The sequence below is a fragment of the Vicia villosa genome, linkage group LG3 (assembly GCF_029867415.1).
Source record: "Vicia villosa cultivar HV-30 ecotype Madison, WI linkage group LG3, Vvil1.0, whole genome shotgun sequence".
Taxonomy (NCBI): domain Eukaryota; kingdom Viridiplantae; phylum Streptophyta; class Magnoliopsida; order Fabales; family Fabaceae; genus Vicia; species Vicia villosa.
Window position 1 is genome coordinate 42,809,900 of NC_081182.1, and position 18,400 is coordinate 42,828,299.

Consider the following 18,400-nt stretch of genomic DNA (forward strand, 5'->3'; position numbering starts at 1 on the left):
TCTATTCCCCCCTTTAGGCAGCATTTTTCCCCACTTCAGACAGCGCTTTTCTCTTTAAACGTTGTCTAATAATAAAATATAAGTTTAATTGATTTGATAAAATAGATTTAAAAAATTATTATTATTAGACTTAGTAATCATTTTTACATAAAAATATTTTTATGATCTTAAATTAAAAAACTTATTCATATATAAAAATAACATCTTCAATCATAGTTCACTAAAAATAACACCTTCAATATACCACAAACTAATAATTTCACATAATAATCTCTTTTTGGAAATCCTGGATCAAATCATAGTTTTGAGCATGTCAATATGGTTATAATTTACACAAAGCTAATGATGAATCTACATGCTACTGCTTAACATTCCTAAAAGTTCTAAACTACCTTCTCTAACCAATTCATTTCAGCCAGCCCCTATGCCAACTCAAATGGCTCCAAAGCTTTGCAAAGTCAAGACCAAAATCCTTGATGCAGGTTATGCCCATTTCGGAAGTGATCCAAGGCAAGCTGTGATCATGTAAAAATACTAATATGCATAAAGTCAAAGGGCAACAGAAACAGTGTGAGTAGGAGCATGACAGAACTGGTCCACCTAAGCCTATTCAGTGCTAGCCTTGAAATTGAGAAACCTACCATTTCCATCCCTACATCCAACACAAAAAAGACTGAGTTGAACATGATACGAAACCAAACCTGGCAAGACAAAAAAAACAAATGCATAAATCAGCCCCGCATACATAAAACCAAAATCAGAACAGTGCAAAATTCATTCAACAATAAAAGTGGATGTCATTTTATGAGATTAGGCCTTTTGACAAGGGAGGTGCAAACCCTGGAATTTCTAAACATTTCTGCACTTACAGAATTTACCCATGCACCTTGGAATAAGGTGCAAGGTTAGAGTCCAGTTTGAGTATGAAAATGTTCAACAAACAGTTAAGGTTGTTCACCTGAAGTTTTGTCAATGTATGTGGAATATTGTCATCTCTGACTAATCCAAGCAGAACTCGACAATCTAGAGCACGGAGATAGTCCAGAGCAGCAGGAGATGAACATACACGCGAAGAGATGATTTGTATAAGAACCTTTATACCATTACTAGAACAGACAGCCTCTCTTGCCTGATGATATCCTTGTTCAGCTGTGTGGCAAGGCCGGCACAGCGTCCCTAGGATCAATATGGCTGGCACCTTGAGCAGATCGGTCGGCATATCTATCTCTAGTCTCAGAGAGAGCACCATTAGAGGTTTGGGAAGACGCAAACTGCTGGCCTTGTGACAATGCAGGTGGTTTATTGCTGATTGCAGGAGGGGGGCAAACACGGGTGATTAAAACATTTAAGGCTGATTGAATTATCTGAAATGCAGCAAAATCAGCGTGTCAAAAATCTTAAGGAACTCCATTTAACAACAAATGTTGGTGAAACAAACACTCCAATTACTACCTCAAGAGACTTACCTCAGGGTCCACATGACTATTGCTAATATTTGTAGCATCTAAAATTACATAAATACCAGACCGGTTGGTGCTTAATGTTGCATTTACAATCATCTTTTGACTGTTAGGTACCAATGTAACAATATGCAAAACCCCCAATGCATACTGAAGTAAATCATGTAGATATCGCTCCATAGTTGGGGCCTACAAAACACAAAGATGAACTATGTAAATAAATGCATTGCAAGACAGAGGGAACACAAACTAAATATGCCATACCTGACACAATTCCAACATAGTAAAATGCAGTGGAAAATCACCAGCGATCTTTTGGGACATTTGCTCGTAATATGAAGACAGCTCTGCACTCTGTACAGTGAGAAAAAGCAAAGCCCTCCTAGTGCACAGAAAACAATGAGTGAAAAAGCATCATTTATGATATGATTGTAAACACGTGTATATTCGTAAGACAAGTGTATATTCGTAAGACAAATTGAATGATAAGGAGGTTACCTTGGTAGATCTCCAGCTATCTAAACATGATCTATGGACATATTTTTGTGTACCTTTGCAGTGGTAGGGGGCAATTAAGTCTTCTCCTACAAGAATTCATTTAAAGGTTAGTAAGTTTCAAATGCATGAGGTGTAGTATTGTATAAGAAAACTAGTTAGAGACCCGTGCTGTCGCCCGGGTGTATTATCTGTGGTGTAGTATTTTTTGAACAATAAGAAAAATGTGAAGTAAAGAAATTTGACCAAATTGCATAGGTAAAATGGAAATTATTAAGTGTTAATTAAACACTTTTTTCTACAAATTACCAAAGAATAGGAGTCTACCATTGCTTTGCGGAAAAAATTATTCTCATAAATCATTTTCACAAAAAACGAAACATGTTTCTTAGTGTGAAACTTTTACTACAAAGCAATGTAAAAGCTACATTTTCACATTTAACCAAACATGCATTTATGAGCATTCTTGATTTTGGGTTGATACAGCAAAACATTAAGTTTGTAACATGGTATGAGTGGGTTAAATGCTCCACCAAGAAAACAAACATTACACAAGAAACGGTCAACTGGACTTTATGCAAATGTAGTCACTCACTTTAGTTTGTCTGAATGGAATGCTAGGATATTGAAAGTTTAAAATTCCAACCATCTTTGATACACAAACAATGGAACTCTAAACATATGGAGCTTGCAACCTAAACATGATTTCTGGCCAACACATTGTAATACTTAGATGAAAACATACAAAATTACTAAAAAAAACATTAAAAAAATGTAACAGGAAGAAGTGCATAACCTCACCTCTGATCCTCCATTTTCTTTTAAGGTTTGTGACACAACAGAAAGTCCTTCAGCTGTTGCTATTGCCTTGGCAATGATGGCTTCAGCCTCACCTGAAAATGAATGGTGCTAATAATAAATTTCAATGATATCAAATGAAAGTAACAGTGTAGTATGGGAACATCAATCAAGCTAAATTGATAGATAAAGAAAACAGGCGATGACAACATGCTAAATTGAACACCAAATTTATCATCAATGCATGCAAAATCTTTCATCTAAATTTATAGTCATATCTCAATATTAAAGTAAGAATGGTCCAATCCATAATTTATCATCTCTGCATGCAAAATCATTCATCTAAAAAGAGTTTTGGACTCTACAAATGAGCACACTGATATAAATAAAAGTTTCAAATTAAATATGAGTTGGCACTTAGCACATTAAATCCACCAGATATCAAAGCTGTCTTAGAGAATAATATTTTCGCAGAAGAGGAAATTGGAACCAATATATAAAAATGTAATCAATCTCTTGCTCTATTTGCTTGATCCATCATAGATGCTTCTGATGCCAAGATCACTGAAATCTTCTTTTCTTCAGCAATGGTTATATGAGCATGTCTTTCTCATGTTAAACACTATAGGTTGACAAAGCCATAAACACAAAATACAAATTGGAAAACTGTTTCTGATTGACACTACACTATTCTAATTGAAATGCTGCCAAGATCACTGATTTTACAGTATGATTCAACATTACACAAGTAGTTTTAAAGGTTTATGTGTTCTAATTAACATTCTATACAGTTGAGGAGTGGTTGTGGTGATGGAAGTCAGTGTTTCTTCCAATGTGTTTGTGAGGCTTTAACAACTGATGTGTTCATGTGAATATTCAAGCTTTTCGCTAAGTTTACCCAAATAAAATGCATGCAACCAATATTTCCTGTAAAAGAACAAAAGTCACTCACTTCAAAGGCCGAAACCGAACCGTCACAGTAACATTTTATTTAGTCTTCTGAGCCTCCAAAGGAAAAGTCTCTGGATAAAACTGTCGCGGCTTATTCGACGATGCCGGCGAGCTCGGATCATCATTGGAGGTTTCTTGAAACTGTTTAGAAGACGACGTCGTCGAAGAAGAAGAAGGCGAATTCGCAGCTTTTGTACTAATCAAACCAAATCGCTTTGATTTCACTCCTTGTTTAGACGCCATTAACACTTCTCCTCAAACCTACAACAATCAACACACGGTATTAACAAATTTCACAAAAAGAATAAACACAATTCAATTTAATAATAAACGCACGCATAACAGAAATAGAAGAAAACAATAACACTTCGAGAATAAGAGCAGCAGCATATTCTGGCCTTGAAGATTGAAGTTGAGCAGCTCATAATCTCTATACTTGATGATCCAAGTGTTAGTAGAGTTATGAGAGAAGCTGGTTTCTCTAGTACTCCTGTGAAAGCAAGAGTTGAAGTGGAACAAGCTCTTCCAATGGAAGTTTCTTCACAGAAAGAAATTAGCATTAACATTAAGCCTCCTCAAACTCTTTGCCTCGGCGGTTCGAATTCATTCACCAATTCCAAGCCTATAGAATATGTTAACAATGATGATGTAACTAGTGTGTTGAATGAGCTAGTGAAGAGGAGAAGAAACACCGTCATTGTAAGAAAGAGTGTTTTGAATGCCGAAGGTGATTTGAAATGGTTGTTTGAGTTTTAGTCAAGTTACTGTGAGCAAAAAAGGAGCTACTATTGTTCTGTTGAGCATATGGTTATGGAGGTTAAAAAGTTGCTGAGTGGAAATGGTGAGAGTACTAGATTATGGCTTTTGGGAATTTCGATTTTCAAAACATACATGAAGTGTAAAACATGTTACCATTCTCTAGAATCTATTTGGGTGCTTCATCCTTTCACAGTTCCTGTTGGAAGCCTCAGCCTAAGTTTGAATTAGATTTAACGAACCCCTAGAATTGAGCTCGTTACGTCAAGCCTCAAGATGATTAAGATTACGGATCTTTTGACGGAGAAGGAGCTGTAGCTCATGGATGTGATGAGTATAGTACTGTCGAAGCCCCTCACCCTGCTTGGTTAGCTTGGCAGAGCAATGTTCCTCAGGTGCACCATCTGCATGCTTCACTTCTACTCCAACAGCAACCATAGATCAAGAAGCACTTCCCTATGATATAAAAAAAGCAATTTATTTCAAACACACAACATGGTACAAACTCGTCAAAAGATTCGGAACTAGAAAATAGAAAAGAGTGAATTTCTAAACCTTATTCCTAAATATCAGATTCAGAACCATAACCTAACAACCCTAATTTTTGTTTACCCCCAAATTCCGAAAGAATCATAGGGAAATAGAGAACTTACCTTACCGAATTCAGCGTAGATTCTTGTTCTTGTTCTCTTCTTCGGTAGCGATGTGATTGTGTTGTGATTGTGTTGTGAGTGTAAGAATTGAGTCTTCTCTTCTAATCTTCTAAATGAATTCAGCGTAGATTCTTGTTCTTGTTCTCTTCTTCGGTAGCGATGTGATTGTGTTGTGATTGTGTTGTGAGTGTAAGAATTGAGTCTTCTCTTCTAATCTTCTAAATCTGCGTTTGAGAGGATTGGAAGGCGGAGGTCTTGGCGGTAGCTACTAGGGCTTGATGAAGATGGAAGCTCTGCCGCGTCCCTGGCCATAGGGTTTCTTGGAAGCATGAAGTGGGTCTGAAGGGATTCTGAATTTTATTTTATTTTTTATAAACTAATGGCAGCGCTTTTAGAGGTGCCTTAGGCATGCTTTTTTAAAGCGCTAGCTAAGGTGGTATTTTACCAGCGCTTTCGTAAAGTGCTTTCAAAAGCAACCCTTTTAGCAGCGCTGTCTAAGGTCACCCTTTTAGCAGCGCTTTTCCTCATTTTCCTGAACAGTTTCTGTGTTTTATTTTTTATTTTACTTATAGCAGTGCTTTTGTATAAAAGCGCTGTCTAAGGTACGCTGTCTAAAGTTCTTTTTGGCGTAGTGGGCCAAAGGCTCCTGAGATGAGCCTCCAACTCCATTAAGCCAAAAGGGCTTAATTAACAAACCGGAGATCCCTAATCCGTAAACCACCTTTTCTCTTATGTTTACAAACATCTGTCTATTTTACCTAGAAGGTTTTGGCGTCTACCTTAAAGCCTCCCTAAAGAAACCTTCTTTGGATATGTAAAATTTTCCTCAAAACCTTCATTGGTAATTTAAAAAAACAGAAAGAAGATATGGATATCGTTAAGCACATAATTAAGCAAAATAAATCGTCCCCCAAAACTAACATACATATGCTTCCAAGAATTAAATCTTTTAGAATGAAAATTAACAAAGGGATTCCAAGTTCTCTCTCGGTTGAGAATAACCCTTACAGGCAGCCCAAAATATTTAAACAAGAGGGGTTCAAGCTAACGGTGAAGAAAGAAGCCTACTGAATAAAAAAGACAGGATACACTTCAACTTTTATCAGGCTACTCTTAAAAAAATTCAACCAAAGCTCCGAAGTTATCCCAAAATCCGTAAGAACAACATTAATACTCCAAAAAATTTCAATTGATGGACTAACTAAGATAAGAGTATCATCCACATACTAAAGATGGGAAACCGCCAAATCACAGGTTCCAACCTTAAAACCCGAGGGGACATTCAACTCCAATGCCATGTTGATCAAATCACTTAGACCTTTTGTTACTAGCGGAAGGAGAAAAGGGAACCCCATTTGAATGCTATTTTTGGGTGGAATATCCATTAACCAACACAACAAGGTTCAAACATACAAGCTCTCTCCCAAGACCTCCACTTTTCATATAACCTGAATCTGACAAGCATGTAATCCATAAACTCCTAACTAAATGAACCATGCACTTTCTATAAATCTACTTAAAAATAAGGCAAGACTTTCTAGATCTCTTAACCAAGTCTACCTCCTCATCTACAACTATCACGCATTCCACCAACAATCTACCTTTAAAAAAGGATGATTGATTTGGAGCAACAAGTTTATCCATCACCCTACCAAGTCTAATAACGAATACCTTAGACACCAAATTATAAATATAGTCGACCAAAGAAATAAGCCTAAAATCACTTAGTTGCTCAAGGGATTTCACCTTAGGGATCAAAGTTATAAGGGAAATAAGTAGAACAATGAAATTGCTCAAACATAATCCCTAAATCATCCCTAAACAAATTCCAAAATCTCCTGAGAAAGGAGAAAGAAAAACCATCGTGACCATAACTCATATGACCATCACACTATGCCATAACACCATCTAACTCCAAAAGAGTAAAAGGAGTTGCCAGAGCAAGTTTACCCTTTCTCTTACTCCAATTAAAAATCGTTGTGGTTTAATATATGAATTTAATTACTATACACTCTCAGTTAATCATGAAGAGAACCCTCCAACTTGGTCAAGCGAGCAGCCAGAGCAGAAGGGGAGCCATGCATTTTTAGTGCATCTCACAAAGAGTTTATAGCTTTAACCTCCTCCTACAATGTAAAAAGCTCATTTTGGAGGTTGGACTTCATTGCTTCATCCTTCCTTTTCTAAGTATCTCTTCCCCGAGGAGGATCGCCTGGAGCCAAATTACCCGGAGCCAAGACAACACCTCGTTTAACAAAGATGAGAGAGAAAATGGTACCAGCTTTGAAATGATGTGAGGAAGCTGAGAAGCCAATATCTTACTCCAAGGAATTCCCATATATCCTTTTTGAATTTGTTTATTTGTTAGTCCATTTTATATAATATGGACTGTCTCATATTGAAAATTCTAGTTTTTGTTATTCTAGTGAAGGAAATAGTTAGTTTAAGAAGACCATTTCTAGTGGAAAACCTGTTAGTTATGATTTGGAAAGATGATAATGTTCCTCTTAAAGTCCGATTAATGAAAAATTTTAATTTTTTTGTTAGTCCATTTTACACGATAAGGTCGGTCTAATATTGAAAATTCAATTTATTAGTCTTCTAGTGAAGGAAAAATTCAGTTGAGAATATCTCTTTCTAGTGGAAAACCTATAAATTGTGATTTTGAAAGGTGAAGATGGACCTCTGAGAGTCCGTTTGTTGAAATTTTTTAATTTGTTTGTTTCTTAGTCCATTTTTCACAATGTGGATGATCCGATATTAAAAATTCTAGTCGGAGTTCTTCTAGTGAAGGAAAGAGTCAGTTGAGTAAAACCTGTTGGGTGAGAATATGGAGTAATAAAACAGTCTAGTGAGGGGTGAATAGACTTTTTAAAACAGAATAACTGATTTTTCAAAAATGAAATATCAGATATTTTTTAGAGTATGCGCATGGAAGTTTTTAAAGGGATATAAAGAGTATTATACTTGAATAGAAATTAATACACATAAACACGTAATCGATGTACAAAAATCGCAAATTGAATTTATGATGCTACACAAGGTCTTCAATCAATACTACTAGTATAATTCACGAGAGATGATTATACAATGATTCAATTAGTGAATCCTAAACTCAACAAGTTTCTATGATTTAAATACCACTAAAGCTCGATTAGGTCATAATTCCAATAAAACCTATTCTTAAGCAATAAATATATATCAATGCAATAAACGATAAACTACTATATGAATGAAAAACTTAGGCATACAATATACCACGACATGTAAATACAAGAGTAAAAGGTAGAGACATGACACGAGGATTTATAATGCTTCGACTCTTTCGTCCTCGCGTGAGTCTACGTTCACTTTTGAAAGTACCTGCATAATTCCATTAGTTTTACACATGTAGTTTTTATTCCACAAACTCACGCAATTGACTAAAGACATCTTGATCAAATTCAAATGTAACCATTGTTTTATGCATGCTAAAATGATAACAAATTGATTTCAAATTTGATTCAAAAGATGTGAAATCATGAGGGATACTCAATAAAAGATTATAAATGAAAGTGATAAGACAAACAACAAAATAACCATATCATATATGCTCCCCCTAAATATGATAGGAATATGCAACCAACTCCCCCTAGGGATGTGCTTCTACAAGACCCTTTCTAGTATAAGACACGTGAATTATGAACTGGGAAGATGATGATGGACCTTTGAGAGTCCGATTGATAAAAAAAATTAATTTTTTAATTTCTTAGTTTATTTTACACGATGTGGACGGTCTGATATTAAAAATTGTAGTCGATATTCTTCTAGGGAAGGGAAGAGTCAACTGAGAAAGACATTTTTTAGAGGAAGACTTCTGAATTTTGATGGGAAGATAATGGTGGTCATCTAAAAGTTCGATTGATGAAATTTTTGAATTTGTATGTTTTTTAGTCCATTTTACACAATATGGACAGTTCGATATTGAAAATTCTAGTCAATGTTATTCCACTGAAAGAAAGAGTCAGTTGAGAATGACATTTCCTAATGGAAGACATGTGAATTGTGATTTAGGAATGTGATAGTGGACCTCCGAGAATCTTATTAATAATTTTTTAAAATTTATGTGTTTTTTATTCTGTTTTACACGATATGGATGATACAATATTAAAAATTCTAGTAAGTGTTTTTCCAATGAAGGAAAAAGTCAGTTGAGTAAGACCATTTCTAGTGGAAAACCTGTAAATTGTGATTTGGGAAGATGATGATGGACCTCCGGTGTCCGAGTGATGTAATTTTTCATGTTGTTTTTCTATTAGTCTATTTTACACGATGTGAACGGTCTAATATTGAAAATTCTAGTCGGTGTTCTTCCAATGAAACAAAGAGTCGGTTGAGAATAACTCTTTATAGTAAATGATTTATGAATTGTGATATGGGAATGTGAGGGTGGACCTCATAGAGTTCGATTGATGAAAATTTTAAATTTGGTTATTTGTTAGTCTATTTTGCACGATATAGACTATCCGATATTGAAAATTCTAGTTTGTGTTATTCCAGTGAAGGAAAGACTTTGTTGAGAAGGACCTTTTCAAGTGGAAGCCTTATGAATTGTGATATGGGAAGGCGATAGTGGAACTCCAAGAGTCCAATTAGTAAAATTAATATTTTTCTTTTGTTTTTTTACTCTATTTTATAAGATGTGGACGGTCTGATATTGAAAACCTATGAATTATGATATGGGAAGGTGATGGTGGACCTCCAAGAGTCTGATTGATTTTTTTTTTTGATTTTTTTTCATTTTACTCTTTTTAATTAAGTTATACTTTTTTAATTAAAGAACTTGAAAATATTCTTAAGAATTAAAATCAATTATGATTAGATATCCTTCAAGTTAATTAGAGAGTCATTTTACTCTTGGATGTCGGCATGTGTTTTTAGATTTTTACTCATACCGACATCCAATAAATTTTATTACTTTTTAATGCTATTAATTACTCTCTCCATTTTTTATTATAAGTCGTTTTAAACTTTTCACACAAATTAAGAAAAATAATAATTATTATATGAAAATGAGAAATTATGAAAGTTTTTACAAAATTATCCTTCATTAATGACATGTGGAAGATAAATTTATATAATTGAAAGGATAGAGAATAATAAATATTTAAGGATATAATAGGAAAAATAGCATTAATTATTCATGTAAAGCGACTTATATTTAATTACAAATTTTTTTTCCAAAACGAATTATAATAAAAAACGGATGGAGTAGTTTTTATACTATCTTGAATTGTTAATTATTATTTAATAGATTTTTCACTACTTTTAATGCTATTAAATTTTAAAATAAATAATTAATTATAAAAAATTTCGATAATATCTCAATTCACTCCATAATACTTTTAGGCACCTTGCGAAATTTCATTTTTGCCCCTGCTTTCAGAGGTGTATCTCTGAAAACATTTTTTTAATTTAGCTTTGAATTGTTTCGTAAGTGCATCTACAGAACCGTCTAAACAACGTTAAAAAAAATTCTATAAATGCACTTACGGAACAATTCAACGTTAAATTAAAAAGTGTTTCTCGAAATACACCTTCAAAAATATGAGGTATTTTTGAAAATGCACATGGTGCGTGTGAACTTCCAAGGGATGGAATGAGAGATTTTCAAGAAATTTATGTACTCATAAGTAATTATATACAAATTTTACTCATTTGATTAAAACTATCATCCTCTGGTGAGACATCCTCTCAGTGTTAAAATTGGATCGGACATCAAACTAGTGAGGGTATTAGGTCATTAGTTTATTGGTCGAATCGTTGGGTCATTGGTTGAATCACATAACTAAATCGGATTCAACCGGATAACTCGGTTCAATAGACCGGTTGTTATAACAAAATTATATAGATATAAAACCTATCGAACCGATGGTTCAGTCTCTAAAAAATATAAATAGTACTTAAATTTTTTAAAAATACCATATATCATAAATAAATTCACAAGTTCATAATTTTAATTCAAATTTTAAACATAGGTTTAGCACATAATAAAATAGTACAAAATTACAAAGTATAATTGCAAACAAAATTTAATATAGTTGAATAATTTTTAACAAAATACCTCCATTATCTACTAAATTTAATTTCAAGAAAGAAAAAATTGTTTCAATGTTGTGATCTCCTTCAATATCAAAACCATCTGAACAAAATCAACCATATTTATAACATTTTTTATTTCATTTTTTATTTATTTTGTATTTAAACTTTTATTAAAATAATTAAAACAATGTCGTTTTTATTTTTTTAAATAACAATTAAAAAATTACTTAAACCGCCGGCTCAGGAAAACCTCCGGTTTTAGCAGTTTATATCGATTTTAATCGATTCACGTCTGTTCAATGACATATCAAATTCAACAATTTAACCAGACCAATTATCTGAACGATTCCCGATTCGACTGACCAATCTTATTTTAAATATTGCATGGGAAAGTATACCTGAGATCACATTAAAAAAATATGTTAATTATAAGATTTTGATCAATGGAATAGTGGTGGTATATACTTTTCCGAAAAACAATATTTTAACTCAAATAAAATTATTTAATTATTCATATATTGTAAAATAATTCATAATATAATAAAGATATTTTTTGGGCAAATACGTAGAATCAAATTAGGACTACTTGATGCCAGAACTCGCCCCCGAACCGGACTAAACCGGTGGTTTAAAACAAAAAAAAAATTAGGACTATGTCCTAATTAATTTCATTTAAGTAAAAGTATTTCTTAAATAAAAAATATTTAGGGTCTTTTTTTTTTTTTTTAAAGAATTTTTTTTTCAAAAAAAATTGTGAAAACTATAATTTTTTGGGAATAAAATATTTCCCAAAAAATTAATTTTTTTAAAATTAAAAATATTAAATAACATATTTTTTGATTTTTTTCATAAAATTATTTTTGTGAAAAATAGTTTTTTTGAAATATTTTTTATTAAACCGTAATTTTAGATTGTTTTATAAAAAAAAAATTGATTATTTTATTTTAAAATTGTAATTTTAAAATAGTTAAATAATTTAAACTAATTTTAAATTTATTGAATGTATCATTATAATAAAGATAGTGGATTATACTTGTATGGGTAATTTATCAATCTTTTTGCAGAGGTAACTTAGAAAAAACCAATTATATTTAGTAAAATACATGTATTTGGTTCTTTCTTTATTTAACCATTCACTTCCTGTAAAATATTATGAATAAAACTACAATTAGAAAATCAACAATGAATTACACAACTAAACTTTTGGAATAACACTTAATTTAGACTTTATAACTGAAAACATCTCAGCAAAAAACATATTTGATTGAAATTTTGTTGCACTTCTAGTTGTAACAAGTTATTTTTGTTATAAACACTTACATTTTATTCATATAAAACCTCTTATATTCAGTTTCACCATTGTCACCTTCAATATATTTTAAGATTAAAAAAAAGCAATTCGGCTCAAAGCCATGGTTAGAGCTGAATTCTCCATAAAAGCACTTTTTTTAATACTTTTAGTAGCTTATGGAACCCTAAAATGTGTTCATGGGGCTGAGTCCATACAAGGTCTTGGTATCAATTGGGGTGCTCTTGCATCACACCCTATGGATCCTCGCATTGTTGCAAATATGTTGAAGGACAATGGAATCCATAAGGTTAAACTTTTTGATGCAGATTCTTGGGTTGTTAGTGCTTTTGCGGGTACGGGAATTGAAGTTATGGTGGGAATTCCGAATGATCAATTGAGTAAATTTGCGAAAAGTAGTCGGGATGCAGAAGATTGGGTAAAACAAAATGTCACCAAACATTTTTATAATGGAGGTGTGAATATCAGGTATGTGTATGTGCGTGTATTACATTATTATTATTATTTTTTAAAAATTTTGATATCCAGACCTTGAGAAGAGCACACTCTCAAAATCTTAGCTTTCACCACTAGACTAACTCTTGGGGATTTCTGGCCATTTAAATTTATGCCTTTGTAAATTATAAAATTAAATTCTTACTATTGAACTGTTTTTGTTGTAGATACATATCGGTTGGAAATGAGCCGTTCTTGACAAGTTATAATGGTTCATATATTAAGACAACATTTCCGGCTATGCAAAATATTCAAAAGGCGATAGATAAAGCTGGAATTCGAGAAAAAGTAAAGGTGACAACAGCTTTGAATGCAGATGTTTATGAGTCTAGTTCAAACAAACCGTCCGATGGAGATTTTCGAGACAACATTCGCGATGTTATGAAGCAAATACTTCAATTTCTTCACGAAACAAATTCGCCGTTTCTTGTCAACATATACCCTTTCCTTAGTCTATATCAAAGCGATAGTTTTCCAAAAGATTTTGCATTTTTTGATTCTCAAAGTAGAACAATTAGTGACAATAATGCACAATACTCCAATGTGTTTGATGCAAATTTTGACACACTTGTTTGGGCATTAAAAAAAGCTGGTTACCACGACATGAAAATCGTTGTTGGTGAAATCGGTTGGCCAACAGATGGTAACCAAAATGCTAATCCTAATTATGCAAAACGATTTTATCAAGGGTTTCTTAAAAAATTGGCTAACAAACAAGGTACTCCAATTCGCCCAGGGTCTATGGAAGTGTATCTATTTGCTCTTTTCGACGAGAATCTAAAGAGTATTGACCCAGGTAATTTTGAGCGTCACTGGGGAATTTTTCGCTATGACGGAAAGGCAAAGTTTCCTATAGACTTTTCAGGCAACGGACAAGAGAAATGGCCACAAGAAGCAAAGGGCGTTATATACCAAGAACATCAATGGTGTGTCCTAAGCGCAGAAGTTAAGAATTTGAGTTTAGTTCCGGGGGCATTAGACTATGCTTGTGCCAATGCTGATTGTACAAGTTTAGGATATGGTTGTTCTTGTGATAGCTTAAGCCTAGCTGGGAATGCATCTTTTGCTTTTAATCAATATTTTCAAACAAGAGACCAAAGTCACGATGCATGTATTTTCGATGGATTGGCTAGTATTGTAAAAGAGGATCCATCAAAGGGAACTTGCTTGTTTCCTATAGAAATTGAGAGTAGTGGATACATGGTGATAACTTTAAGTATTGTGACAACTTTTTTGATTGGATTGTCCATATTTTTTATAACGTCATGAATGAATGTAAGAAAAAGTATGTAGATGGTTTATATCATGGGGCATGATTGATTAACGATGTAGATATAATGTGTTTTGTAATTTTGGTGGGTTTTTACTTGTGCAGTGTAATTCCTTTTGGGTTTTTACTAGTGTAGTGTAATTCCTTTTCGAATATTAAAAAATAATGGTGATATTAAAATAATGTGAAATTTTGAAGATTTCTTAGTGAAGAATAATGGAGTTTTAATCATGTTGAGTCCTCTTCTGCATTTCTCTCTTTGCCACTACACACATGAACCATTATGAATCTTCTATCTTCAATCATAAAAAAATTCATTTCCCCTTCCAATTGTGAATCTCTACCATTTTTTTAATCTTTTTCTGATTCAGGACAAGGAATGTAGATCTATGTTAAGCAATCACCAAGTAACTTATATAGAAGTCATCCTACAACGAGGCCGGTCAATAACGATTTAAGTGCTAATGCATGCGAGAGAAACGATATGTAGACCGTTTTCCGAAAGCGATGTCGCACAAAAAAAGAGAGATAACAGTCTCATCTTCATCAAGAACTCAAAATAATTCCAATAATATCGAAGATTTTTATCGACTAAAATAAAAGAGAAGAAAAAGATGGAATTACATTAAAGGTTCCTTCCATCTTCAAGTTCAATCACTTAATATTGTGGATTAGGATTTTCACCCCATCAACATCCTAAGTCCATTGAATTTGAAGAAGAATTAGACCTCTAAGCTTGCAATTCAAAATAAACATCAAAAGAAGGAAGTAGGAGAAGAGGAAGTATCAAAAACAAGTTAAAAGAGGAAAAAAAACAGTATTCTGTCAGTAAGCAATCGATTTACACAGGGTGTAAATTGATTTACACTGCTCAAATCACCAGCAAATGGCACCAAAGTAACACCAAAGATGTAGCACACATAATCAACAAAGGATCACATCTTAAAGGATGGAAGTGGATCTAAAAATTATCAATTGAAATCAAATTCTTCAAGAACAAACACCAACAAGCCTTGATCTACCAAAAATGGATGAAGAAAAAGTGTTTGGATGAAGGTTTAGCTCAAAGATTAGTAAGATTGAATATGAATCTCACTAACTTTTTGTGGAAGAAGAGCTTTGAGTGATTTGGGAAAGGTTGGGAAGAGAATTTGCAAGAGTGATTTTGGCTCTCAAAAGCTTGTAAAATGAAGGAGATGAGGCCTCTATTTATAGAATTGAGAGTGAGGATAGTGGCAAATTGGTAATTGTCCCTTGGAGATTAACTTGAATTGAATTGGTAAGAAATTGGATTAAAATGAGGTTTATGAAGGAAATTAATTGTGGTAATGATGTGGAATGTTGGTAATAATAAAAAGTGATCGAAGAAATGATCAAGTGGTGCACGTGTCATCAAATGAGGGTGTATGATAGGATTTGATCATGATGAGGTTTGGAATTAGTTATGAGGTCAAGAAGATTCTTCCCACACATGCAAAAGGTGACAAAACCCTCAAAAGCTGAAAATTGCCTTCATTTTTCAAATTTCTCATTGATGCAATCAATTGCTTCCTTATGCAAATCAATTTGCACTGGTGAAAAAAGGCAAAATCTAGCGCAAAAGCAACTGTGCAAATCAATTGATCCCTTATGCAAATCGATTTGCACTGGTAAAAATGTTGAAAAATGCCCTTTTTAATGGATACTTTGGCTTGGTACCTACAAAACACAAACATACAAAAGGAACAAAGCAATATTTTTGGTAGCCGTAGCGAGGATGATTGATGAATTGTCTAAACAACTCCTCGTGTCCTCTCTCTATCTATCTATCTCATTTAAATTTTCATTAGCAAATTGTTAAATACATTGATTGAGTGATCGATTCTTAATGATTTTCCCTTGATTACTAAAAGAAATATTGATTTGTTGATTGTCTTACAATTAATTGATTGTAAGAGGGTTTTTTATATCAACAAACTTAAAAGGAAAACCTGAAAAATCGATCACACGCTAAGTGTTCGAAAATTTGTCACTTTAAGTTTTTTCCATTACTTTCATTGGAAACAGGTTGTCTTAGTGAAAGCATTATAACGTTTGATTGATAACTTGTTGTCTTAATTGTTTATCATTATTATACATTCCATAAGGTTGCGCGCATACCCGAGTTTCCAATAAGTTGTTCGATTTAGATGACTTAGTTGATCTAGGCTAAATCTTCCGCTTGCCATAGTTTTTATCTTTTCAAAAACAGTTTTAAAAGGAAATTTTAACTTGGGGATCTATTCACCCCCTTCTAGATAAGTTGTCGTCATCTAACACTACTTGCTCATTACCAGCCATTAGATTTAATCAAACGGCCACCCCGACTTCATGTTAGGCCAAGCGAGAGCAATTTTAATCTCTCATTGTATAAATAAGCTTTGTCACACACCATAACAGGTATTCATCCATTCACTTTGGCAAAATTACATATCTTTGACTTTAATAACTTTGACGTTTAAGTGTTAATCTTATTATAGGTACACCTCCGGTCCACTACATTGGGAGAACTTCTTTCGTTTACATCACTAATTTTCTATTCCACGTTGGAATAATTACTATATATAGGTAATATTTCATAGACTCGCATACATCCAAGCTACGCAATGAAGAAGAAAGAAATAGAGACAATGATGTAACATATGAGATATGTGTATTTGTGTCATGAGAGGATCTTAGAGGATCATTATATTGGATCAAGACAAGCCAAATAAAAATTTAACAATACACATTTTAATCCAAAATATTATACATTAGGTTTATGGACTCTCACTTATATGTTGCTCTCAATGTCACACTTCTAACTCAAATGTTTTATGCTAATAATCTCTCCTTTAAATATGAGTTCATTCATCTTAGTATATTTCTCCTCAAATAACAATTTCATCACCAATGCACACTTGCACGACCATTGATATCTATAACAATGTGACCCACCATTTAACCACCACACATATTGTCAGCAAGATTTTCAACACTAAGGATTTGTTTGGAGTTTAGAGAGGAGGGGAAGTGAGAACTTCAAAAAAAAAATATTTTTTTTGAAAATGTAGAGTAATTTTTAATATTTTTTAAAGAAATTATTTTGTATAAAATAATTAAAAAGTATTTATTATTAAAATATTTTTAATTTTTGAAATATTATAACAACATATATTTAAGTTGTCCTAATCTCTTCAAAATTTTCTCCCAATACAATTTTTATCCTCCCAATTACAAAATTTTGGTTTTTAAGTAAAAATAAATCTTTTCACTACGATCTCCACCTAAATCTATCCATTATTTTCACTCGATTCTTTTTTTTTTTTTTTCTCTTATTCAAACTTTTTTTTTTTTTTTTTTTTTGGTATAAACCGGGGTATCCTCTGCGCGCAACTGCAGAGACTAATCCCTCGAGCCGGGTAGGACCATATAGGCGGTAAAGCTCTCCCTCAAGAGATTTAACACTGCTGCATGCCCAGGGCCGGGATCGAACCCAGGACCTCTGGTTAAGCTGGAAGAGATCCTTGCCATCTCACCCAAGTGCTCTTGGGTCTTATTCAAACTTTTATCTTGACTCTCCTCCAAACTTTGAAACAAAGGCTAAGAGTCTATCTTTTTAATAAGAATTGATTATAATATTATTATTTGGTCAAAAAGAGATCTAAAAGAATCATAACACTTGTATTAAAACAACCACATAAAATTAATTTAACATCACATCTCACCTCAAAACTTTAAAACATTAATTTATAAAAAAAAATCTATGTTGTTTAAACTTTAAACTTCACTTTTACATCTTAATTCAATTATTATCTATATAACTATATACTAGATTTCTTTATCAAAACAAAATTATTATACGAGTTTGCAGCGCGAATAAGCTAAAAAGTATAAAAAACGATAGCCTTTTTGCCGTTGCAGATTCAACGTACGAGGAGCTGGGGCCTAGTAGAACGTCATGAGAATGGCGTCACCTCCACGTATCAGACAGTGACACGTGTCGCCGCAAGGAGCCTTCGTTGCATCATCCACGAAAATGTTTGGAAGCATCGTTCTTGTTTCAAACTATACTGAAAAAAACAAGTATATATATAAGAAAAACCATACTATTTTTTCATTATTATCTATTTTC

The 18,400-nt window shown here is 33.0% G+C and overlaps 1 protein-coding gene and 1 long non-coding RNA gene across 8 annotated transcripts; one reads left to right on the top strand and one right to left on the bottom strand.

Moving 5' to 3' along the window:
- Window positions 1-241: 241 nt before the first annotated feature.
- LOC131661159 (uncharacterized) lies at window positions 242-5,512 on the bottom strand. Of its 7 annotated transcripts, none has more exons than XR_009301129.1 (9): window positions 5,114-5,512; window positions 3,706-4,916; window positions 2,757-2,848; window positions 2,551-2,663; window positions 1,959-2,044; window positions 1,725-1,842; window positions 1,467-1,649; window positions 959-1,364; window positions 242-701 (listed from the first exon to the last, which is right to left on the bottom strand). It is a non-coding gene; the product is annotated as an uncharacterized LOC131661159 (long non-coding RNA). The 7 variants fall into 7 exon arrangements; XR_009301127.1 differs by lacking the exon at window positions 2,551-2,663 and having other exon boundaries at window positions 3,706-4,326; window positions 4,617-4,916; window positions 5,114-5,511; XR_009301126.1 differs by lacking the exon at window positions 2,551-2,663 and having other exon boundaries at window positions 3,706-3,965; window positions 4,041-4,916; window positions 5,114-5,511.
- Window positions 5,513-12,606: 7,094 nt separating this feature from the next.
- Window positions 12,607-14,267, top strand: LOC131657950 (glucan endo-1,3-beta-glucosidase 8). Its single transcript, XM_058927294.1, has 2 exons — window positions 12,607-12,971; window positions 13,166-14,267. The coding sequence occupies exons 1-2, from the start codon at window positions 12,607-12,609 to the stop codon at window positions 14,265-14,267; spliced, it is 1,467 nt and encodes a 488-aa protein (XP_058783277.1).
- The last annotated feature ends 4,133 nt before the right edge of the window (window positions 14,268-18,400 follow it).

Bases quoted from the DNA above. Each gene is read 5' to 3' on its own strand.
- LOC131657950 (XM_058927294.1), top strand. From the start codon at position 12,607: ATGGTTAGAGCTGAATTCTCCATAAAAGCACTTTTTTTAATACTTTTA. The intron at 12,972-13,165 runs GTATGTGTATGT...TTTTTGTTGTAG, and splicing joins AATGGAGGTGTGAATATCAG to ATACATATCGGTTGGAAATG.